The sequence below is a fragment of the Ranitomeya variabilis genome, chromosome 4, assembly GCF_051348905.1.
Source record: "Ranitomeya variabilis isolate aRanVar5 chromosome 4, aRanVar5.hap1, whole genome shotgun sequence".
In the NCBI taxonomy this organism is placed as follows: domain Eukaryota; kingdom Metazoa; phylum Chordata; class Amphibia; order Anura; family Dendrobatidae; genus Ranitomeya; species Ranitomeya variabilis.
The window spans coordinates 713,102,379-713,125,747 of NC_135235.1; the positions used below are offsets into that span (position 1 = coordinate 713,102,379).

The 23,369-nt window shown below is 45.8% G+C and overlaps 1 protein-coding gene across 3 annotated transcripts in view; it reads left to right on the forward strand.

Annotated features, from left to right (window-relative positions):
• The window catches only part of LOC143766553 (uncharacterized), a 104,814-nt gene extending 81,811 nt beyond the window's left edge, over positions 1–23,003 (forward strand). For 2 of the 3 annotated variants that reach the window (XM_077254330.1, XM_077254329.1), the window contains exon 7: positions 20,569–22,947. In XM_077254330.1, coding sequence (XP_077110445.1) covers positions 20,569–22,097 — 1,529 coding nt within the window. In that variant the 3' untranslated portion in view covers positions 22,098–22,947. Of the gene's footprint in view, positions 1–20,568 lie in introns of all 3 variants that reach the window. The other variant, XM_077254331.1, reaches the window with a different exon arrangement.
• The last annotated feature ends 366 nt before the right edge of the window (positions 23,004–23,369 follow it).

The window sequence follows — 23,369 nt, forward strand, 5'->3', positions numbered from 1 at the left end:
AAATCTAAGTATAAGGAGTGTGCCCTGTGTATGCAACCCCTGCCCGACACGTATCTTAAAAGGTTGTGTCAAAGCTGTATAGATCAGACCTTACAGGATGAGGCGGCTGTTACAACCACAAATATCAGAGCCATAATAAGGCAGGAGATCCAGTCTCTGGGATCAAAATCCCTAAAGAAACATGGAAGTAAGCGCCTTTCTCCCGTTTCCAGTTCAGAGTCTGAAGAGGGCTTAATCTGATCCTTCAATACCTCAGGATCATCTCCCAGCTCTTCTGAGGATGAAGGCGGAGCAAGTTTTCCAGTCGACAGTATAGACAACCTTATAAAATCCGTTAGGAACACTATGGGGTGTCCAGATACTAAGGAGGTCAGGTCGGTTCAGGACATCATGTTTGCAGGACTAGGCCAGAAAAAACGGCGTGCCTTTCCAGTCATTTCCGCTATTAAAGACCTTGTCAAAAAAGAATGGGACAAACAGGGCAAAGGGTTTCTCCCATCATCTTCCAAAAGGCGTTACCCTTTTAGTGATGAGGAATTAGCAGTGTGGTCTAAAGTCCCTAAGGTAGATGCAGCGGTAGCATCCACCTCAAAGCAATCTTCCCTTCTGGTAGAAGATGCAGGAATCTTACTAGATCCACTAGATCGTAAGACTGCAGCTCTCCTTAAAAGATCTTGGGAGACGAACACGGGAGCCTTTAAACCGGCCATATCAGGCACATGCACAGCTAGGTCACTATTAGTTGGATAGACCAGCTGGAGCAACAGGTAAAAGGCAAGATCACAAGAGAAATTCTCCAGACAGTTCCACTGATCAGAAGTGCTGCGGCATTTTTAGCGGACGCTTCAGCGGATTCTCTCCGTCTGGCAGCGAGATCAGCAGGCCTGGTCAATGCGGTTCGTCGAGCCCTCTGGCTGAAAGGATGGAAGGGGGATGCACAGTCAAAATCCAGACTATGTACAATCCCGTGCCAGAGTGAGTTCCTGTTTGGAAAGGTTCTTGACGACCTACTCAATAAAGCAGGAGAAAGAAGGAAGGGATTTCCTAAACAGTTTCTTCCTTCTTAAAGGAGAGCGTTAATAGAGTAGTCACAAACATTTTACATGTACGAATATATAATCAATATTCTATCAGAAGAAAATTTACTGTGAATGTCACCTGCATGCATGTCAGGACTATAATCAGGAAAAGTGCCAAAACTCCATATATAAACATCACAAAAAACACAGTTAAATGCTCCCATAAAATGTATACGTTTATTTAGAAACCAATAAAACATATATCAAAACAGAGGACAGATTAATGGATAACAATGAGGGGAAGTGAAGCACTATGTGGCGGTACAAGTTGCCCAAGGACTACAAGGCTCCATCACTGCACAACCATACCAATGATTATAATTAATAAATAAACGACCCATGGCCATATCAAGTAGAAAGGATCAATATCCCTATGTATGGAAGCATAATAGTAATACACCGGGGTCCGGGGTGGACTCTAGGCTTCCCGCTGTAACACATACCAGGTATTATTATTGTTGCATATTTAGATGCATGTGGCCATGATTTGTGTATTGCTATTATGCTTCCATACATAGGGATATTGATCCTTTCTACTTGATATGGCCATGGGTCGTTTATTTATTACCGTATATACTGGAGTATAAGCCGAGATTTTCAGCCCACTTTTTTGGGCTGAAAGTCCCCCTCTCGGCTTATACTCGAGTCATACCCAGAGGTCGGCAGGGGAGGGGGAGCGGGGGCTGTCTAAAAATACTCATCTAGTCCAGGCGCGGTCCCTGGCTTCCCCGGCGCTGGCAGCAGCAGCTTCAGCTTCTTCCTGTACTGAGCGGTCACATGGTACCGCTCATTACAGTAAATGAATATGCGGCTCCACCTCCCATGGGGGTGGAGCCGCATATTCATGACTGTAATGGGCGGTAACGGTGACCGCTCAGTACAGTTAGAAGCTGCGGCGCCGGGGAAGCAGGGACTGCACAGCGCCAGGACCAGGTGAGTATACGGGGAGGGGAGCACAGCGCTGTGCGATAGTCACCTTTCCTCGTTCCGGGCGCCGCTCTGTCTTCAGCAGTGACGCTCAGGTCAGAGGGCGCGGTGATGTAGTTAGTGTGCGCCCTCTGCTGAACGTCGGTGCTGAACATGGAGTGGCGCCGGAACGAGGTGCGGGTGACTATTGAAAGTGCCGGGGTCCTGAGCGACGGAGAGGTGAGCATGTGATTTTTTTTTTTTTATCGCAGCAAATGGGGCAAATATCTGTATGGGGCATCTATGGGGCCATAATGTTTGTGCAGCACTATATGGGGCAATAAAGTTTGTGCAGCACTATATGGGGCCATAACGTTTGTGCAGCACTATATGGGGCCATAACGTTTGTGCAGCACTATATGGGGGCCATAACGTTTGTGCAGCACTATATGGGGCAAGTGTCTGTATGGGGCCATAATTAACGTTTGTAGGGCACTACAGTATATGGGGCAAGTGTCTGTATGGAGCATCTTATAGGGCCATAATCAAGGTTTTTGCAGCACTATATGGGGCAAATATCTTTATAGAGCATATTATGGGGCCATAATCAGCATTTGTGCAGCATTATATTGGGCAAATGTGTCTATGGAGGATCTTATGGGGCCTTTATTAACCTTTATGCAGGATTATGTGGGGCATATTTCTCCTTCGCCTCATTGGGGGACAGAGGACCATGGGTTATGCTGCTGTCACTAGGAGGCTGACACTAAGCTGAGACAAAAAAAGGTTAGCTCCTCCCCTGCAGTATACACCCTCGTACTGGCTTCCAGACACCCAGTTCAAGCTTAGTGTCCGTAGGAGGCACACTGATTTTTAATCTCACGGATTTTTTCTTTTTAATCCATTCCGGACGAAGGGGGCGACGGATTCTTTCAAGGTCTGATCTCCCCCGAACCAACAACAGGCGAGCACGGGAGTTTCACCTCACCGTATCCTCTCCTGCGACGTGGGAGCCACTGCCTGAGCTGACCTTTTTTGGGCGACGGTTTTTTCCCTAAAAGGGCGCCGATCTCCCCATGTTGTACAGAGGAGCACTGGTGTTTTACCTCCAGTATCCTCCTCTGCAGCCAGGCCTTTTTATTGCCGGACATTTGCCCTGTCCACCAGGTTCTACCCTCGGCTGTACAGTGGCCCTATTCCCGTGTCGTCCGTGCAGACCACACTGCATCACCAATGCTCTGCGTGACTCAGGTGGTGGACGGTTCCTCTCCATCCCCCTGTCTGGGGCTGGTGGATGGAGGCTTCCCAACCCCTGCACCGTCCCAGCCATCCTATGGCTCCTCTCACCTCCTCGGGGTAAGTGTCTCGTGGGGGATGGGGGGGGTCGCCGGCGGTCCGGAGGGCTCCTCCTAAGCAGGGCACATTAGTGGGCTGTAGCGCCCTATTGGTGGGCTGAAGCGTCGGCACTTTGCGGCCGCGCGCCGGGCCGAGGCCGCAAATTTAGCCCCCGGTTTCGGCCTAGCCGCTGGTCACTGCCGATAGGCTCCGCCCACTCCTGTGCGTCATCGGCGGCGCCGCCCCCCGGTCCCTGGCGCTTCTCGCAGCCGACGAGATCTCTTTCCTGATCTCGGCGGCCATCTTGGTTCTCACTACATGCCGCAGCTCCAGCTCTGCCGCATCTCGGTGTCACAGCGCCCACGTGCAGCCAGTTTCCTATCTCAAGCTTCACAGTTCGGCTTCCCAGGACAGCGGGACACAGGACCGGGGTAAGGAGACATCGTCAGCTTCTCCTCTGCAGCGTCTCCCTCTGCTTCCCAGGCCAGATTATAGTCCCTGTGGCCTTTTTTTGCATTAGAATCATGTCGCAGTCAAAGTCTAAAAAATCCTCTAAGGTGCATACGACCTTTTTTTCTGCGTGTACCACCTGCCAGGCCCCACTTCCTAGGCCTCAAAGTTCTCCCCTCTGCTCTGCCTGCGATGCTCCATGTGCCCAGGAGCCCTCCACCGCCACCGACTCTGGCGTACCTAGTCCCCCCCCCCCCCCCCCCCCGTGGGTCGCTTCACTCTCGCAGTCCGTGGATTTTTTAGCCAACGCCATCAAATCCATTCAAAATCCTCCAGGGGTACAGGGTAATCCGTTACAAAGAGATCCCTTCATAGCAGGGGAATCGTCGGCCAGCAGGGGCCGCTCTCCACTTAAAGAGGCACGGTCATCCAGAAAACGGATCCGCACTACCTCTCCTGAGCGCTCTCCTCGCCGCTCAGACTCTGGCAGCTCCACCTCTCGCTCACCCTCTTTGGGGGCTCACAGCGTTCACGACTCTGAACATGAGTCTGAGGTATCATTGGATCCCGAGGCTCCGGAGTTCAGAGCTACGGTTGACTCCCTCATTGTAGCAGTCAATCACACACTTAAGGTGGATGATGACGCTAATTCCGCTCCGGAACACGCGGTGTTTTACCAGATCTAAACGTTCCCACAAATCTTTTGCCTCTCATCCAGCCTTTCTGGATATAGTCAGGCGTCACAGGGAGCGTCCAGATAAGCGTTTCACGGGTAAGAAGGACCTGGTATCAAAGTATCCCTTCTCAGCGGATCTCGTGAAGGACTGGACGGATCCCCCTTTAGTAGATCCGCAGGTCAGCTAGACTCTCTAGCTCGTTCAGTGTATGAAGCCTCTGGCTCTTCCCTGTCCCCCTCCTTCGCCGCGGCTTGGGTGACCAAGGCTATGGTTTCCTGGGCGGATGCTCTAGCGAAATCCATTAATGAACAGGACCTCCCATCTGAGATGGCAGACCTAGCCAAGCAGTTAGCCATGGCTAGCGATTATGTGATGTTCGCTTCCCTCGACGCAGCGAATTGCGCAGCATCGGCGGCTTCCAACGCCATCGCTATCAGAAGGGCTCTTTGGCTCAGGGAGTGGCGCGCAGATTCCTCCTCTAAGAAATCTCTGATCTCCCTCCCTTTTCAAGGCGGGCGTCTTTTCGGGGAAAAACTTGACCAGCTTATTTCCGACGCCACAGGGGGAAAGAGCAAGTTCCTTCCCCAACAGAGGCCCAAGGCGGCTTTCCAGCGCCAGCCTTACTTTCGCTTTCGGCCTTTTCGTACCAGCCCAGCCTGGTCCAACCCCTCCGGTCTTCCCAGATCAGACCGTTCCGCTCGCACAGACAGAGACGCTCGTCCCTCCTTCAGGCCGAATCCTTCCTGGCGCGGGAAACCGAGGCAGCCCAGAACCCGAGGTTCCAGACCTCCCAGATTCCCGTCTCAATGACTCGGGAATGGTGCCAGTCGATACCATCAGAGTAGGCGGACGCCTACTCCTTTTTCAGCAAGCCTGGCTCTCCGTCGTGCACGACGAATGGGTCAGGGATCTGGTATCGTCTGGCTACAAGATAGAGTTCTCCTCTCCTCCTCCAACTCGGTTTTTCCCCTCTCGTCTTCCCAGTTCGGCAGCTCAGTCTCGCGCCCTTCTTTGCGCCATTCACATCCTCCGCCAGAGCGGGGTCATTGTCCCGGTCCCGGAACACGAGAGGTTCAAAGGTTTCTACTCAAACCTCTTCGTCGTGCCAAAGAAGGACGGAAAAGTGCGGCCCATTTTGGATCTGAAGCTCCTGAACAAGTGCGTAAGAGTCCGGCACTTCAGGATGGAATCGCTCAGATCGGTCATCTCTTCGATGGAAAGAGGGGAATTTCTGGCCTCGATAGGCATCAAGGATGCCTATCTTCACATCCCGATTTTCCCGTCTCATCAGAGGTTCTTCCGCTTTGCCATTCTGGAGGATCACTTCCAGTTCACGGCCTTACCCCTTCGGTCTCGCCACGGCGCCCAGGGTATTTACCAAGGTCATGGCGGCTGTCATGGCCATCCTTCATTCTCGAGGAGTCGTCGTGTTACCTTACTTAGACGATCTCCTCATAAAGGGCCCGTCTTTTCAAGCCTGCGAGTCAAGCGTCCACATTACCCTGGATTCTCTTTCGCACCTAGGTTGGTTGATCAACTGGGACAAGTCCTCTCCCGTTCCTGCCCATCGGATCTCCTTTCTGGGAATGATCCTGGACACTTCGAGGGGGCTGGTCTTGCTTCCTCGGTCCAAGGCCCAAGCACTTCAGCAAGGAGCCCAAACGCTCTGTCATCCTCGCCCGCGAACCATTCGGTTCGCCATGAAGATCCTGGGAAAGATGGTTGCAGCAATCGAAGCAGTTCCTTTTGCTCAACTCCATCTCTGTCCCCTGCAACAGGCTTTGCTGGACAACTGGGACAGGAGTATCTCATCTCTCGACCGCCCTTGTCCCCTGTCCCCGCGGGTCAGACAATCTCTCGTATGGTGGACCCTGGGCCCATCTCTTCTCCGGGGGAAGTCCTTCCTCCCGATCCGCTGGTTAGTGGTAACTACCGACGCCAGTCTTCTTGGCTGGGGGGCGGTGTTCCTCCACCATTCTGCCCAGGGCCTCTGGACAGTTCGGGAATCCAAGCTCCCCATCAACATCCTGGAGATTCGCGCTATCAGACTTGCTCTGAGTCGCTTTCACGCCCTGCTCGCGGGTCACCCAGTACGAGTCCAATCGGACAACGTCACGGCGGTGGCTTACATCAACCACCAGGGGGGTACCCGCAGCAGGGCGGCGATGCAGGAAGTCTCCCTCATCCTTCGTTGGGCCGAAACCAACCATTCCATCATCTCTGCGACTTCCTGAGCCGCCAGGGCCTTGCCTCGGGGGAGTGGGAACTCCACCCAGAGGTTTTTCACCAGATCTGTCTTCGTTGGGGGACCCCGGACGTGGATCTGATGGCGTCCAGATTGAACGCCAAAGTCCACAACTTCATTGCTCGATCTCGGGATCCCCAGGCCGTAGGAGTGGACGCGCTGATTTCTCCGTGGCATCAATTTCAGCTCCCATACGTGTTCCCTCCCCTTCCCTTACTGCCGAAGGTGATCCGAAAGATCAAGACGGAGGGAGTTCCAGTCATCCTGGTCGCCCCAGACTGGCCTCGTCGCGCTTGGTACGCGGAGTTCGTTCAGCTCGTAGCCGACGTTCCCTTGCGGTTGCCAGACCGCCCAGACCTGCTTCGCCAAGGACCGATCTACCATCAGAGCTCAGGGGCCCTACGTTTAACGGCGTGGCTGTTGAAACCTGGGTTCTAACTCGTGCCGGTTTCTCTCAGCAGGTCATCCCCCACCATGTTAAGTGCTCGCAGGGCGTCTTCCGCCTCCATCTACCACCGCGTCTGGAAATCCTTCTTCTCATGGTGTAGGCTCCGGGGTCACCCTCCGCTCGTTTTCTCTATCCCTTGCATCTTGAATTTCCTTCAGGCTGGTCTGGACTCCGGTTTGGCCCTGAGTTCCCTCAAAGGCCAGATCTCAGCGTTATCCGTGCTTTTCCAGCGTAGGATCGCCACCAACCTTCAGGTCAAGACTTTCATCCAGGGAGTCTCCCACGTGGTTCCTCCCTACAGGATGCCGCTGGAGACTTGGGATCTCAACTTGGTCCTGGGGGTTCTTCAGGAACCTCCGTTCGAACCCCTTCAAGACGTTCCGCTCTCTGTCCTCTCTTGGAAGGTTGCCTTCCTGGTAGCGGTGACGTCCATCAGAAGGGTTTCAGAGCTCGCTGCTTTATCCTGCCGGGCTCCTTTTCTTGCCTTTCATCAGGACAAGGTAGTCCTACGTCCTTCTCCGGCTTTTCTTCCGAAGGTGGTCTCTTCTTTCCACCTCAATGAGGACATCATTCTTCCCTCCTTTTGCCCGCAGCCCAAACATAGAGTCGAGAAGGCTCTACATACTCTGGACGTGGTAAGGGCCCTCAGGAGGTACATTTCCAGAACGGCTCACTTCAGAAAATCGGACGCCCTTTTCGTGCTCCCGGAGGGTCACAGAAGGGGTTTGGCTGCGTCTAAATCCACGATAGCCAGATGGATCCGATCTGCTATCCAGGAATCCTATCGGGTCAGGGGCAGTCCTATCCCGGCGGGGATTAGGGCTCACTCCACTCGGTCGATGGGCGCTTCCTGGGCCATCCGGCACCAGGCTACAGCGGAGCAGGTTTGCAAGGCCGCAACGTGGTCCAGCCTGCATACTTTCACAAAGCATTACAATGTTCACATTCACTCCTCTGCGGACGCGGCCCTTGGCAGGCGTATCCTGCAGGCGGCAGTTGCGCATTTGTAGTCAGATGGTACACGGAGTTATTTGGTTGTATTGTTTCCCTCCCAGGGACTGCTTTGGGACGTCCCATGGTCCTGTGTCCCCCAATGAGGCGAAGGAAAAATAGGGATTTTTGTGTGTACTCACCGTAAAATCCTTTTCTCCGAGCCACTCATTGGGGGACACAGCACCCACCCTGGTAGCCTTTCGGCTCGTGATCTTGTTTTTTGATCTTGACTGTTTGTTTGACATGTTATATTCTAATGTTACTTGTTATATTGTTTCTATCCTACTGCTTTTGCACTGAACTGGGTGTCTGGAAGCCAGTACGAGGGTGTATACTGCAGGGGAGGAGCTAACCTTTTTTTGTCTCAGCTTAGTGTCAGCCTCCTAGTGACAGCAGCATAACCCATGGTCCTGTGTCCCCCAATGAGTGGCTCGGAGAAAAGGATTTTACGGTGAGTACACACAAAAATCCCTATTTTAATATGGAACATCTTATGGGGCCATCATAAACTGCATGGAGCATTATATGGGGCTCCTGATTCAATATGGATATTCAAAAACACTTAACCTACTGATGTCTCAATTAATTTTACTTTTATTGGTATCTATTTTTACTTTTGACATTTACCGGTAGCTGCTGCATTTCCCACCCTAGGCTTATACTCGAGTCATTAAGTTTTCCCAGTTTTTTGTGGCAAAATTAGGGGGGTAGGCTTATACTCGGGTCGGCTTATACTCGAGTATGTAAGGTAATTATAATCATTGGTATGGTTGTGCAGGGATGGGGCCTTGTAGTCCTTGGGCAACTTGTACCGCCACATAGTGCTTCATTTCCCCTCATTGTTGTCCATTAATCTGTCCTCTGTTTTGATATATGTTTTATTGGTTTCTAAATAAACTTATACATTTTATGGGAGCATTTAACTGCGTTTTTGTGATGTTTATTTATAGGAGAGCACTTAGAAGACGGCCATTTAACAGGAGAAGGCCGTATGAGCCACAAAGGGATCGCTGGGAAACAAAGGAAACAAAACAGAAAGGTGCCTTATTTAGTTATCCCGAAACATCCAGACGTGGTAGATACCGTCAGTAATGAAATCCCAGTGTTTGGAAGACTGAAATATTTTCACCACAAATGGGAATGCATAACTTAAAACCAGTGGATCCTTCGTCTAGTAAAATCCGGACTAAAATTAGAATTTTCCCAACTACCAAGGGATAATTTTATTGTAACATCACTGAGAGCGCCGGAACAGCAAGAAGCGCTTCAGTCAGAAATTCTGAGTCTTTTGGCTAAGAATGTTCTTATAGAAGTACCAAAGGATCAGGAAGGGAGAGGATTTTATTCCTCTTTGTTTCTGGTTCCTAAACCGGATGGTTCTTTTCGTACTATAATTAACCTAAAAAGATTAAATTCCTTTTTGCATGACCACACCTTCAAGATGGAGTCAATAAGGTCCACTGTTAAATTTTTGTTTCCTAGATGTTTCATGACGGGTCTAGATTTGAAGGATGCGTACTACCATCTTCCCATCTATGAAGAACATCAACAATACCTCAAAGTGGCGGTCAACCTACAGGGCCGGATCCGTCACTTCCAATTTACGGCTATGCCATTCGGCCTTTCCATGGCTCCTCGGGTTTTCACAAAAGTCATGCTCGTGGTGATGGCTTATCTGTGTCATCAGGATACGTTAATCGTACCTTACCTAGATGACTTTTTAATATTTGGAAATTCAGCCTCGCAATGTAAAGAACGTTTGGCTAATACCATTTCATCTTTGCAGGCTTTAGGTTGAATTGTGAACTTCAAAAAATCCAGGCTTCAACCAGAAACACTTCAGTCCTTCCTAGGACTAATCTTGGACTCTGTAAGTCAAAAATGTTTCTTACCAGAAACCAAAAAATTAACCATAATTTCAAAAGTTACTATGGCAAGGTCTAATCCTCAAATGTCCCTAAGAGATGCCATGTCTCTTTTAGGCTTACTCTCCTCCTGCATCCCTGCGGTTCAATGGGCCCAATATCATACTAGGGCCTTGCAACATGAGATTCTGTATGCACAATCACATTGTCAGGGTCATTTAAATACAAAAATTACCCTATCAAAAGACGTGATTAATTCACTGCATTGGTGGTTAGATAAAAATCATTTCTCCAGAGGTGTCTCATGGACAATAATCCCCTCTAAAATAGTCACCACTGACGCAGGCTCAGAGGTGTGGGGAGCCCATTTCAGTAAAAATATAGCTCAAGGTTGCTGGAATACGGTAGAGATTCAGCAGTCCTCCAACTGGAAGGAACTAAAAGCGGTTAATTATGCCTTAAATGCTTTCCTTCCTCCGCTCCAAGGATCCTATATGAGAATCCTATCAGACAACACAACATCCGTCGCATATTTAAATCGTCAAGGCGGAACGCGATCAGGAAGTCTAATGTCTTCAGCGGCAAACATTTTCAACCTAGCAGAACCCAATTTTCTGTCACTCACGGCTCTCCATATTAGAGGAGTAGAAAATTCAAATGCCGACTTCCTAAGTCGCCATGCACTCCGCCAAGGAGAATGGACTCTCAATCCTCAAATATTCAGGAGCATAGTGAAAATATGGGGTCTTCCACAAATAGACCTGTTCGCCACCAGAAAAAACAGACAAGTGCAGATGTTCGCCTCCTTAAATGTAGTAGATCATCCAGACATAATAGACTCGCTCCAGTACCCGTGGAACTACGACCTAGCCTATGCCTTTCCTCCAATGATGCTGATTCCGTTGGTCATCAAGAAGATAAGGGAAGAAAAGGCCAGGATCATTCTGATAGCACCATTCTGGCTTTGGTTCTCTTGTCTTCGAGCGATGTCAGTTTGCGATCCCTGGATTCTGCCAGTGATCCCAGACCTACTGTCTCAGGGTCCATTTTACCATCCACAAGTGAAAGGTCTTCACCTAACGGCGTGGAACTTGAGAGGCAAATACTGACATTAAGAGGGTTTTCTCAAGAACTAATTAACACCTTACTGTATATTAAAGTTGTAGATTTCTTCCTGCTTAACAGTAGAGTATGGAAAAAGTTCCTGACTTTCTATACAAAACCCTTCTCTAGCAAGGTTCCTATTAAAGCCATCCTAGAGTTCCTACAAAAAGGCCATGCATTGGGTTTGTCAGTCAATACGTTAAGGGTTCAGGTGTCCGCTTTAGGAGCCCTCTATAGTGCTAACATAGCGGGGGACAGGTGGATAGCAAGATTCATTAGAGCATGCAAAAGATGTACCCTAGTACATATCCCACGTTTACCTCCCTGGGACTTGAATCTAGTTCTTGATGCTTTAAGTGAACCCCCTTTTGAGCCCTTACATTCTATTCCTTTAAAAAATCTCACATCTAAGGTAGCCTTATTGATAGCCTTGATCTCGGCCAGAAGAGTAGGGGACATCCAAGCTCTCTCCATAGACCCTTCTTTCTTAATGATATACCAGGACAGGGTGGTTCTCAAGCCTGATCCATCATATCTTCCCAAAATAGCATCCTATTACCATAGATCTCAAGAGATCGTGTTGCCTTCCTTTTATGACAATCCATCAAATCCAGAGGAAGAGAAGCTACATATGTTGGATGTGAAAAGAGCAGTCTTAAATTACAAAGAGAGAACCCAGTCCTGCAGACAGAGTAAGGCTCTGTTTGTATGTTTTCAGGGTCACAGAAAAGGCCACAGGGTTACGAAGGCTACCTTGTCCCCCTGGATCAGAGATGCCATCTGTCTGGCCTACTTATCAAAAAGCAAAAATCCTCCAAAAGGAGTGAAAGCACATTCGGCCCAGGCTGTATCATCCTCGTGGGCAGAGAATAAAGACATCTCCATCGAGCTCATATGTAAGGCCGCAACCTGGTCGTCACCCTTGACCTTTTATAAGCATTATAGACTTGATCTATCTTCTACATCTGACTTGGCATTCGGGAGAGCTGTCCTCAGCACGGTGATCCCACCCAGGTGAAGGTTCTCTGTAAATCTCTCCAGTGGGTGCTGTCGTGGCGAAGGGTAAAAAGCCGGATTACTTACAGGTAATGCCCTTTTAATGAGCCACGACAGCACCCTGTCACTTCCCACCCTAGTTGCTATGTATGGTTACATATACGGTATATTTTGTTCATGGGTGAATATAAATAAGATAAAACGTACAAAAGTTTACGGACATATATATTAATTTAACAACGGCGGTTCCTCTCGTACTCTGAAAAACAATTGAGGAGGAGAGGGGGACCCTTTTTATCTCTGTAGGTTTCCTGTTCCAATGGGCGGGTCCCTCTCTCAAGTGGGTGCTTTCATGGTTCATTAAAAGGGCATTACCGGTAAGTAATCCGGCTTTTCTTTTAAAACCAAATAACTTCAAGGAGAATTGTGATAAACTACATAAAAAACATTACACCTGTGCTATGATATATCTCTAAGCTGTGTGGCGCTGATGGCTGTAATATACAGTACAGACTAAAAGTTTGGACACACCTTCTCATTTAAAGATTTTTCTGTATTTTCATGACTATGAAAATTGTACATTCACACTAAAGGCATCAAAACTATGAATTAACACGTGGCATTATATACTTAATTTCAGTTGTTTCACACTTTTTTGTTATGTCTTATATTCTAGGTTATTCAAAGTAGCCACCTTTTGCTTTGATGACTGCTTTGCACACTCTTGGCATTCTCTTGATGAGCTTCAAGAGGTAGTCACCGGAAATGTTTTTCACTTTACAGGTGTGCCCTGTCAGGTTTAATAAGTGGGATTTCTTGCCTTGGTTGGGACCATCAGTTGTGTTGTGCAGAAGTCTGGTGGATACACAGCTGATAGTCCTACTGAATAGACTGTTCGAATTTGTATTATGGCAAGAAAAAAGCAGCTAAGTAAAGAAAAACGAGTGGCCATCATTACTTTAAGAAATGAAGGTCAGTTAGTCAGAAAAATTGGGAAAACTTTGAAAGTGTCCCCAAGTGCAGTGGGAAAAACCATCAAGCGCTACAAAGAAACTGGCTCACATAAGGACTGCCCCAGGAAAGGAAGACCAAGAGTCACCTCTGCTTCTGAGGATAAGTTTATCCAAGTCACCAGCCTCAGAAATCGCAGGTTAACAGCAGCTCAGATTAGAGACCAGGTCAATGCCACACAGAGTTCCAGCAGCAGACGCATCTCTACAACAACTGTTAAGAGGAGACTTTGTGCAGCAGGGCTTCATGGTAAAATAGCTGCTGGGAAACCACTGCTAAGGACAGGCAACAAGCAGAAGAGACTTGTTTGGGCTAAAGAACACAAGGAATGGACATTAGACCAGTGGAAATCTGTGCTTTGGTCTGGTGAGTCCAAATTTGAGATCTTTGGTTTCATCCACCGTGTCTTTGTGCGACGCAGAAAAGGTGAACGGATGGACTCTACATGCCTGGTTCCCACCGTGAAGCATGGAGGAGGGGGTGTGATGGTGTGGGAGTGCTTTGCTGGTGACACTATTGGGGATTTATTCAAAATTGAAGGCATACTGAACCAGCATGGCTACCACAGCATCTTGCAGCGGCATGCTATTCCATCCAGTTTACGTTTAGTTGGACCATCGTTTATTTTTCAACAGGACAATGACCCCAAACACACCTCCAGGCTGTGTAAGGGCTAATTGACCAAGCAGGAGAGTGATGGGGTGCTACACCAGACGACCTGGCCTCCACAGTCACCAGACCTGAACCCAATTGATGGTTCGGGGTGAGCTGGATCGCAGAGTGAAGGCAAAAGGGCCAACAAGTGCTAAGCATCTCTGGGAACTCCTTCAAGATTGTTGGAAGACCATTCCCGGTGACTACCTCTTGAAGCTCATCAAGAGAATGCCAAGAGTGTGCAAAGCAGTCATCACAGCAAAAGGTGGCTACTTTAAAAAACCTAGAATATAAGACACATTTTCAGTAGTTTCACACTTTTTTGTTAAGTATATAATTCCACATGTGTTTATTTATAGTTTTGATGCCTTCAGTGTGAATGTACAATTTTCATAGTCATGAAAATACAGAAAAATCTTTAAATGAGAAGGTGTGTCAAAACTTTGGGTCTGTACTGTACATTTATTCACCCCTGCAGGAGATGTGTTGGCATGGCTCGAGCCCTGGTTTCATGGATTCACTCCACATCATAAATTACCGTATATACTTGAATATAAGCCGAGATTTTCAGCCCATTTTTGGGGGCTGAAAGTCCCCCTCTCGGCTTATACTCGAGTCATACCCAGGGGTCGGCAGGGGAGGGGGAGCGGTGGCGTCTAATTATACTCACCTGCTCCTGGTGCGGTCCCTGCAGGTCCCTGTCTCCCTGGCACCCCAGCTTCTTCCTGTACTGAGCGGTCACATGGTACCGCTCATTACAGTAATGAATATGCTGCTCTACCTCCCATAGGGGTGGAGCCGCATATTCATTACTGTAATGAGCGGTAACGGTGACCGTTCAGTACAGGAAGAAGCTGCGGCGCCGGGGAAACAGGGACTTCACAGCGCCAGGAGCAGGTGAGTATAACTGGGAGCGCAGCGTTGCGCGATATTCACCTCCCCGTTCCGGGCGCCGCTCCGTCTTCAGCGTCTTCTGCAGTGACGCTCAGGTCAGAGGGCGCGATGACATGGTTAGTGCGCGCCCTCTGCCTGAATGTCAATGCAGAAGATGCTTAAGATGGAGTGCGCTGGATCGAAGTCAGGTGAATATTGAAAGTGCCGGGAGCCTGAGCGATGGAGAGGTATGTTGTGTTTTTTTTTTTTTTGTTTGTTTGTTTTTTAAATCGCAGCAACAGCAAATGGGGCAAGTGTCTGTATGGAGCATCTTATGGGGCCATAACGTTTGTTCAGCACTATATGGGGCAAGTGTCTGTATGGGGCCATAATCAACGTTTGTGCAGTACTGTATGGGGCAAGTGGTTTCTATATGGAGTATCTTATGAGGCCATAATTAACGTTTGTGCAGCATTGTATGGGGCAAATATCTTTATGGAGCATCTTATGGGGCCATAATCAAGGCTTGTGCAGCATTATATGGGGCAAATATCTTTATGGAGCATCTTATGGGGCCATAATCAAGGTTTGTGCAGCATTATATGTGGCAAGTGTCTGTATGGAGCATCTTATGGGGCCATAATCAAGGTTTGTGCAGCATTATATGGGGCAAGTGTCTGTATGGAGCATCTTATGGGGCCATTATTAACCTTTATGCAGGATTGTATGGGGCATATTTTAATATGGAGCATCTTATGGGGCCATCATAAACTTTATGGGGCTCCTGATTCAATAAGGATATTCAAAAACACTTAACCTACTGATGTCTCAATTAATTTTACTTTTATTGGTATCTATTTTTACTTTTGACATTTACCGGTAGCTGCTGCATTTCCCACCCTAGGCTTATACTCGAGTCATTAAGTTTTCCCAGTTTTTTTGTGGCAAAATTAGGGGGGTCGGCTTATAATCGGGTCGGCTTATACTCGAGTATATGCGGTACATTAGGCTTTCAATCCTCAATAATTCTGATTAATGTACAATCTCTCCTGAAATGGGGGGCACTAATACTTTCTCTACTCTTCTAGACAGTACTCTCATCATTTCTCCAGTGGTTCACCATAAATGGGTGCTCTGGTTTAGTGTTTGAGCTCTCCCCTCATACATACGTTGTTGTTGGGGATGTATCATAGAATAAAAAAACTGTCTATTTTTTTACCTGTTCATCTGTATGATATTTTGATTGTGGTGGGATCACCCTGCCTCAGTTATCTGAGTCTGTAACTCTGTGGTAGTCCTTAACCCCTTTCCGACATCGGGTCCCCGATGGGTTGGCATGACAACCAGAGGTCTCCTGGAGACCTCTATGGTTGTCACTGCTGGCTTGCACCTGGTGGGAGCACATACAAGTGAGTAATCCTGCTACATCCAGGTGATCTGATCATCGCTTGTATGTAGCTGAGCCGATCGGGTTATGGCAGCTTCTAGTCCAAAATAGAAGTGTCCATGGAGACTATTGAAGCATGCCAAAAGTAGAAAAAAAAATGTTTTTAAAAATATAAAAAAATATAAAAGTTCAAATCACCCCCTTTTGCCCTATTTAAAACAATAAAAAAATCAAACATAAACCTATTTGATATCGCCGAGTTCAGAATCACCCAATATATCAATATTAAAAAAGAATTAACCTGATTGCTAAATGGCGTAGCGACAAAAAAAGTCAGTGCCAGAATTACTTTCTTTTTTTTTGGTCTCCATGACATTGCATTAAAATGCAATAACTGACGATCAAAACATCGTATATGCACCAAAATGGTATAATTAAAGGGACTCTGTCACCTGAATTTGGAGGGAACAATTTTCAGCCATAGGGGCAGGGTTTTCGGGTGTTTGATTCACCCTTTCCTTACCCGCTGGCTGCAATATTGATTGAAGTTCATTCTCTGTCCTCCATAGTACACATCTGCGTAAGGTAAGATTGCCTTGTGCAGGCATGTACTACGGAGGACAGAGAATGAACTTCAATCCAATATTGCAGCCAGCGGGTAAGGAAAGGGTGAATCAAACACCTGAAAACCCCGCCCCGATGGCTGAAAATTGTTCCCTCCAAATTCAGGTGGCAGAGTTCCTTTAAAAATGTCAGCTCAGTGCGCAAAAAATCAGCCTTCACCCAACCCAAGATCATGAAAAATGGAGAAGCTACGGGTATCGGAAAATGGTGCTATTTATTTATTTTATTTATTAAAAAAGAACGTAGACATGTTTGGTGTCTATGAATTCGTGGTAACCTGAAGAATCATACTGGCAGGTCAGTTTTAGTATTTAGTGAATATAGTAAAAAAAAAAAAAACAAGACAAAAAACAACTGTGGGATTGCCCTTTTTTTTTTTTTTTCAATTTCACTGCACTCGGAATTTTTTTTCCCGTTTTCCAGTACACAATATGGTAAAACTAAGCTCTCGGTCAAAAATACAACTCAACCCACAAAAAACAAGCCCTCACGTTACAATATTTAACAAAATATAAAAAAAGTTATGGCTCTGGGAAGAAGGGGAGCAAAAAATGAAAATGCAAAACCAAAAAGACCTCTGGTCGTTAAGGGGTTAAAAAGGTCTCCATTCCCTTTTCCAAATGCTTGAGATCTAAATTTATCAAACGTCTGCTCTACACTATTGGGCTATATGCACACAATCCATTTTCGTGGCATTTGTTTTTACGTCTGTAAATGCTCCAAAAATGCAATGGAATACTAAAGCAAGGGAAATCAAAGACCATCCTGAAGTGTACTGCACATTATCAGTAAATTTCTGTCCGTATTTGTATTGTTTTATTTTCTGCAGCATGCCAATTCTTTTTGCATTTCTGCTGCGTTTTTGACTCATTGACTTCAACTGAGTCAGTCAAATCTGCAGCTAAATCACAGGTGTAAAAAGGTTTGCGGACTAGCTTCAGATTTGCTGTCAAAAACGCTGCAAATTGTCAAAGGGAAATACTGTCAAAAGGAGGAAGAGTGTGTGGGCTGAGAATATGCGTGTGTCTCTGTGTGTGGGCGGAAAATGTGTGTCTGTACTCAAGCGACGGACATGTATACCCAGGCGTCGTCTGATGGGACTACTACTCCCATCTGGCTACATCTTTTGACAGGAGGTAGTCGCTACCGCAGTGTACCACTGAGCCACCGTGAAAGTTCACTGGAGTTGATTAGCTGATCAGCTCCGGTGCTCTCACTTACGGCATCGCTGTATGGGAAAGTTCTCACACAGCGGTAGTGCCCTAAGTGAGAGAATCGCAGCTGATCAGCTGATGAACTCCGGTGAACTCTCACAGCAGCGCACTGATACACTGCGGGAATAATTACCTCCTGTCAATGTATCACTGGAGGCCAGGTATAGCAGTCACATCTCCTGATGTGACTGCTCTACACGTGAGATCGCCGTGGGACACTTGATATTAAATGGACTACGGCGGACAGGATAGTATATGTTGGTTTATTATTGTTTTGATTGTTTGCGGGAGACAAGGGAGTTGGAGATTAGGCATTCAGTAGATATGGTACATTTTGATTCAATAAAGGAGTCTGTGATTATTTCAAATAAAGGACTTTATTCTGGGTGTCTGTGTTTTATACAATATCATTGGGGCTAGTAATGGATAGGTGGCTTATAGAAGTCTCTCCATTACTAACCTGTGGGCTTGATGTCACCTGATAATACAAAGGCAACATCAACCCCACAAATATGAACCTCACTTGCCAACGCTACAGGGCAAGTGGGAAGAGCGAGGCTAAGTGCCAGAACTGGCGCATCTATAAGATGCGCCATTTCTGGGGTGGCTGAGAGCTGAAGTTTCTAACCTGGGGGATGCCAATATCCATGGTCCCTTCCCAGGCTATTAATAACACCCCGCAGCTGTCTGTCAAGCCTTCGCTGGTTCGAGCTTATAGGAGGAACCCATGTCAATTTTTTTTCTGGGGTTTCCCTGTAAACTAGCCAGTAAAGGCTAAGCAAATAGCTGTGAGCTGATATTTATACTCGTAGCCTGCAAATCTTTGGCTTTTGGCTCCTTCCCAGAATATTTACATCAGCTGTCGGCTTTCCCTCATTTCATGCAGATTTCTGATAATTGCTTTTTTGTTACAGCATATGTAGGTTAATTATGTTAATGCTCCTACATAGGCTGGTGTGTGTCTTTATTTAATATTAATGAGGATATCTGGCTGAAGAGGTTGAACAAGGAAATTACATCACAATTATAATTTTTTTTTTTTTAAATATATCTTTATTTAGCTCTTTGGATATGCAAAAACACATAAAAAACCACGTGTATTGTCAGCTGTGTTTTTCTGCCAAGAGATGCAGAAACCGTGTAGCAAATACGCAATGTGCGCACACAGCCTTATATATAGTTTTATTTAAAAGTATATTTCTTGTTGAAATTAATGTGATAGTTTATATTGCTATCGTAAAGGCCAATATTTTCTAAGAGCCACTGAGTTCCATACTCTAATTACCCCGACGAGGTTTTGCCGTTAGTTACTCATTTTTTCTTTTTATACTTAAAAAGACTGTTCAGCTTGATTATTTCAGTAGGTGTGTTATATAGTTGCAGTTTTGCCCATCATCCTTTAACTTCTTTAACCCCTTTACATCTGGATTTACACACAGACCCCTAGGCTTGGACCACCTTGATATTTGCATTTCAGTAGTATGAGATGACAAGAAGAATAGTCAGGTAGTCTGGCTACAACCGTGAGGGAAGAGAAAATACAAAATCAAAAGACACAAGAGTAGTCAGTAAACAGGCCGGAGTCACAACAGGAAACAAATACCCAAGCTGGGAGCTGAGTATAGAGGACTGAACCAGAGGAGAACCAGCCTGTATCTCGCAGCTTCCAGCAATATGCTTCAAGCTTTAGTGGGGTGCGGTGCTTTCCAGTTGGCTGAAGTAAGGAGCAGATTACTCTAGCTGGACAGCGTGCACACCCAAACCCATGGATGGTACCCCTGCCAGAATGGATGGTATCACAGGTTGCAGGCAACTTAAACTTGGTGGCTCGACAGTCTGCGCCCCCCAGAGCTTCTGGTTCTTATGTCTCCTCCATTACCAGCGCCGCCTATAGAATGAATAAGCAGACGGCATAAGAGCAGATCCCAGAGAAGCTGGGACACAGCATTTGTAAAAGCCCTAATATGACAAAATGTCAGAAAACCAGAGCAGTAGAAATCCCTATAAAGTGACTCCATTTTGGACAGTATAACCCTCTGTGAATTAATCTTTAGGAGTAGTGACAATTTTGACTCCACAGCCACTTTCCGTTAATTAGCGCACAGTGGATGTTGGGTAATAAAACGGTAAATTTTCCATTTTTACTCTCCAACACATAGTGCCCAGATTGTGCTCCAGAAGACACACGCACCATAAATTAAGTGGGTTCTTCTCGCTATAGTAATGCCAAATACATGGATGCTAAATGTGGTTTGAGCACACTGCAAGGCTAGTAAGCGAGGGGGAGATATAACTTTGGAAGAGTGGATTTTGCTAGATTGGTTTATGGAAGTGATGTTGCTTTTCAAGCCACTAATAATGTAGAAACCTCTGTTTTTCCATTGACAGATGATGGACCTGAGAGGGGACTTGTTTTTTGTAAGATGAGTAGAACTTTTCATTGGTATTATTTTGTCTACATAACATTGTTTGGTGGCTTTTTATTCCATATATGGGAGGCAGCATGAACAAACTGTTGACTGTTGAACCCCACGCTCCACTGGTTCATCATATGATGTTTTCTATTAGACTGTGAACTGTCACTTTGTTGGTGAATAATTCAAATATATTACATAAGTTGCCATTTTTAATGACCGTTTAAGTAGAAATGTTCAAAAAATATTAAATTGTTGATATTTCGTGGAAAAATAATTGGTTTTATTCTTAGCAGATTACTGTACCAGGAGATCAGAGGGGCAGCTTTCATCTTCAATTTTTAAATCAGAGGATCTTGAGATCACACGAGATACAATTGAAGTGAATGTCATTACGCCAGATATACCATCATGCCTTCACAGCAAAGATCTGTCATCTGATCCTTTGAAATGGGTCCTGTCTTCTGATTCCTTACCAACTACTAAGGAAAATCAAAGTCACAAAATAAGCATTAAAAAACGAACTGCTCCTAAATCAAAGAAGCCGTTTTCACCTTCCGAATATGGAAATAGCTTTCCGCTTGAAAAGCATTTTCTTAAACATCAAACAATTCACACAGCAGAGAACAGATGTTCTTGTTCAAAATGTGGGAAATGTTTTAACCATAAATCAAATTTGCTTAAGCACCAGAGAATTCACACAGGGGAGAAGCCTTTTTCCTGTTCAGAATGTGGGAAATGTTTTAGCCAGAAATCAGATATGCTTAAGCACCAGAGAATTCACACAGGGGAGAAGCCTTTTTCCTGTTCAGAATGTGGGAAATGTTTTTGCCAGAAATCACATTTGCTTAAGCACCAGAGAAATCACACAGGGGAGAAGCCTTTTTCATGTTCAGAATGTGGGAAATGTTTTAGCCAGAAATCAGATATGCTTAAGCACCAGAGAATTCACACAGGGGAGAAGCCTTTTTCCTGTTCAGAATGTGGGAAATGTTTTAGCCAGAAATCAGGTATGCTTAAGCACCAGAGAATTCACACAGGGGAGAAGCCTTTTTCCTGTTCAGAATGTGGGAAATGTTTTAACCAGAAATCAGCTCTGCTTCAGCACCAGAGAAATCACACAGGGGAGAAGCCTTTTTCCTGTTCACAATGTGGGAAATGTTTTAACCATAAATCACATTTGCCTAAGCACCAGAGAACCCACACAGGGGAGAAGCCTTTTTCATGTTCAGAATGTGGGAAATGTTTTAGCCAGAAATCAGGTATGCTTAAGCACCAGAGAATTCACACAGGGGAGAAGCCTTTTTCCTGTTCAGAATGTGGGAAATGTTTTAGCCAGAAATCAGATATGCTTAAGCACCAGAGAAATCACACAGGGGAGAAGCCTTTTTCCTGTTCACAATGTGGGAAATGTTTTTGCCAGGAATCAGCTCTGCTTCAGCACCAGAGAATTCACACAGGGGAGAAGGATTTTTCCTGTTCAGAATGTGGGAAATGTTTTTGCCAGAAATCAGATTTGCTTAGGCACCAGAGAATTCACACAGGGGAGAAGCCTTTTTCCTGTTCAGAATGTGGGAAATGTTTTAACCAGAAATCAGCTCTGCTTCAGCACCAGAGAATTCACACAGGGGAGAAGCCTTTTTCATGTTCAGAATGTGGGAAATGTTTTAACCATATATCAAATTTGCTTAATCACCAGAGAATTCACACAGGGGAGAAGCCTTTTTCCTGTTCAGAATGTGGGAAATGTGTTATCCGGAAATCAGATTTGCTTAAGCACCAGAGAATTCACACAGGGGAAAAGCCTTTTTCATGTTCTTAATGTGGGAAATGTTTTAAACGGAAATTGTATTTTCTTAAAGGAGTTGTCATCATGTTTTGCCTTGTTAAAATTTAAAAAATCATATTCACCTTCCGTACCGGTGCTGTTCCAGTGGTATCGTCACTCACATTCCTGGGGCTCATGAGGTTGTTGCATCACACAAGCCCTGTTCCCAATCAGCCCCAGCTTCACTGTCCCCGCCCTCGATGTATTGAACATGAAGCCAGTAGGGTTGAGCGAAACGGATCGGACATTTTCAAAAATCGCCGACTTTCAGCAAAGTCGGGTTTCATGAAACCCGACCCGATCCTAAAAAAGTAAATGTCGCTCAACGCTAGAAGCCAATGCTGTGACTTCTCTTTGACTTCCTCTTATTGTTCGATTTGTTTGAAGGTGAGAACAGTGAAGCCAGCGCTAATTGGAAGCAGGGCTCATATGACATAAAAACCTGAGCCCCCGAAATGCAAGTGCTGACACTGCTGGAACCACGCCAGCATGGGAGGTTTATAGAAGTGTTTATATTTTAACAGGACCAAACATGAGGAATGCGAAGTCAAAATCCCACACAGAGGAAATGACATTATCATACCTAGAGTGTGAAAAATGAATTACTGGAAAATAGTATTTTGTTGACCATCAAAAATAACTCAAACTATATACATTATTGACAAATTGTACAAAAACATATAAAAGACAGACTTATTATTGAATGAGAAAGGGAAATTACTTTAGAAATTACTATATTTCATGGTCTATAATACACACTTTTTTATTAGATAATTTTTATTAAGAAAATTACACAGTAGTTTTTACAAAGAGACATCAGTAGGACAAATATTTTTAATGTTACATGGTATCATTATATGTTGTTATTCTACATAAAATATAATAAAGTTGTCATCTTCCAAGGATTCGATTTATTTATATTTTTTCATTCAAACTAATACAACCATCCCTCCCCGATAATACTCCAGAGAAATCTGTATTCATATTATTTTTTGGTGGTGTGTGTACATTAGAATATCTGCCATTCAGTTATCATAATTAGTTTGCATGTGTACTCGCCCTACTTATCTCATTTAACCTGGATTGATGATACTACAAGTGTTCATGAAGCCAGAAATTGCCATATGTTATTTCTCTGGAGTACTCCAGATGGTAGACATGGAACATTCAACCCGGTTCCCCAGATGTTGTCAAATTTCCAACCAAATAATATTGTTTTGCTTATTTATTAACTCATTAGCTGTCGGTGGTTGAGCATCTGGCCAA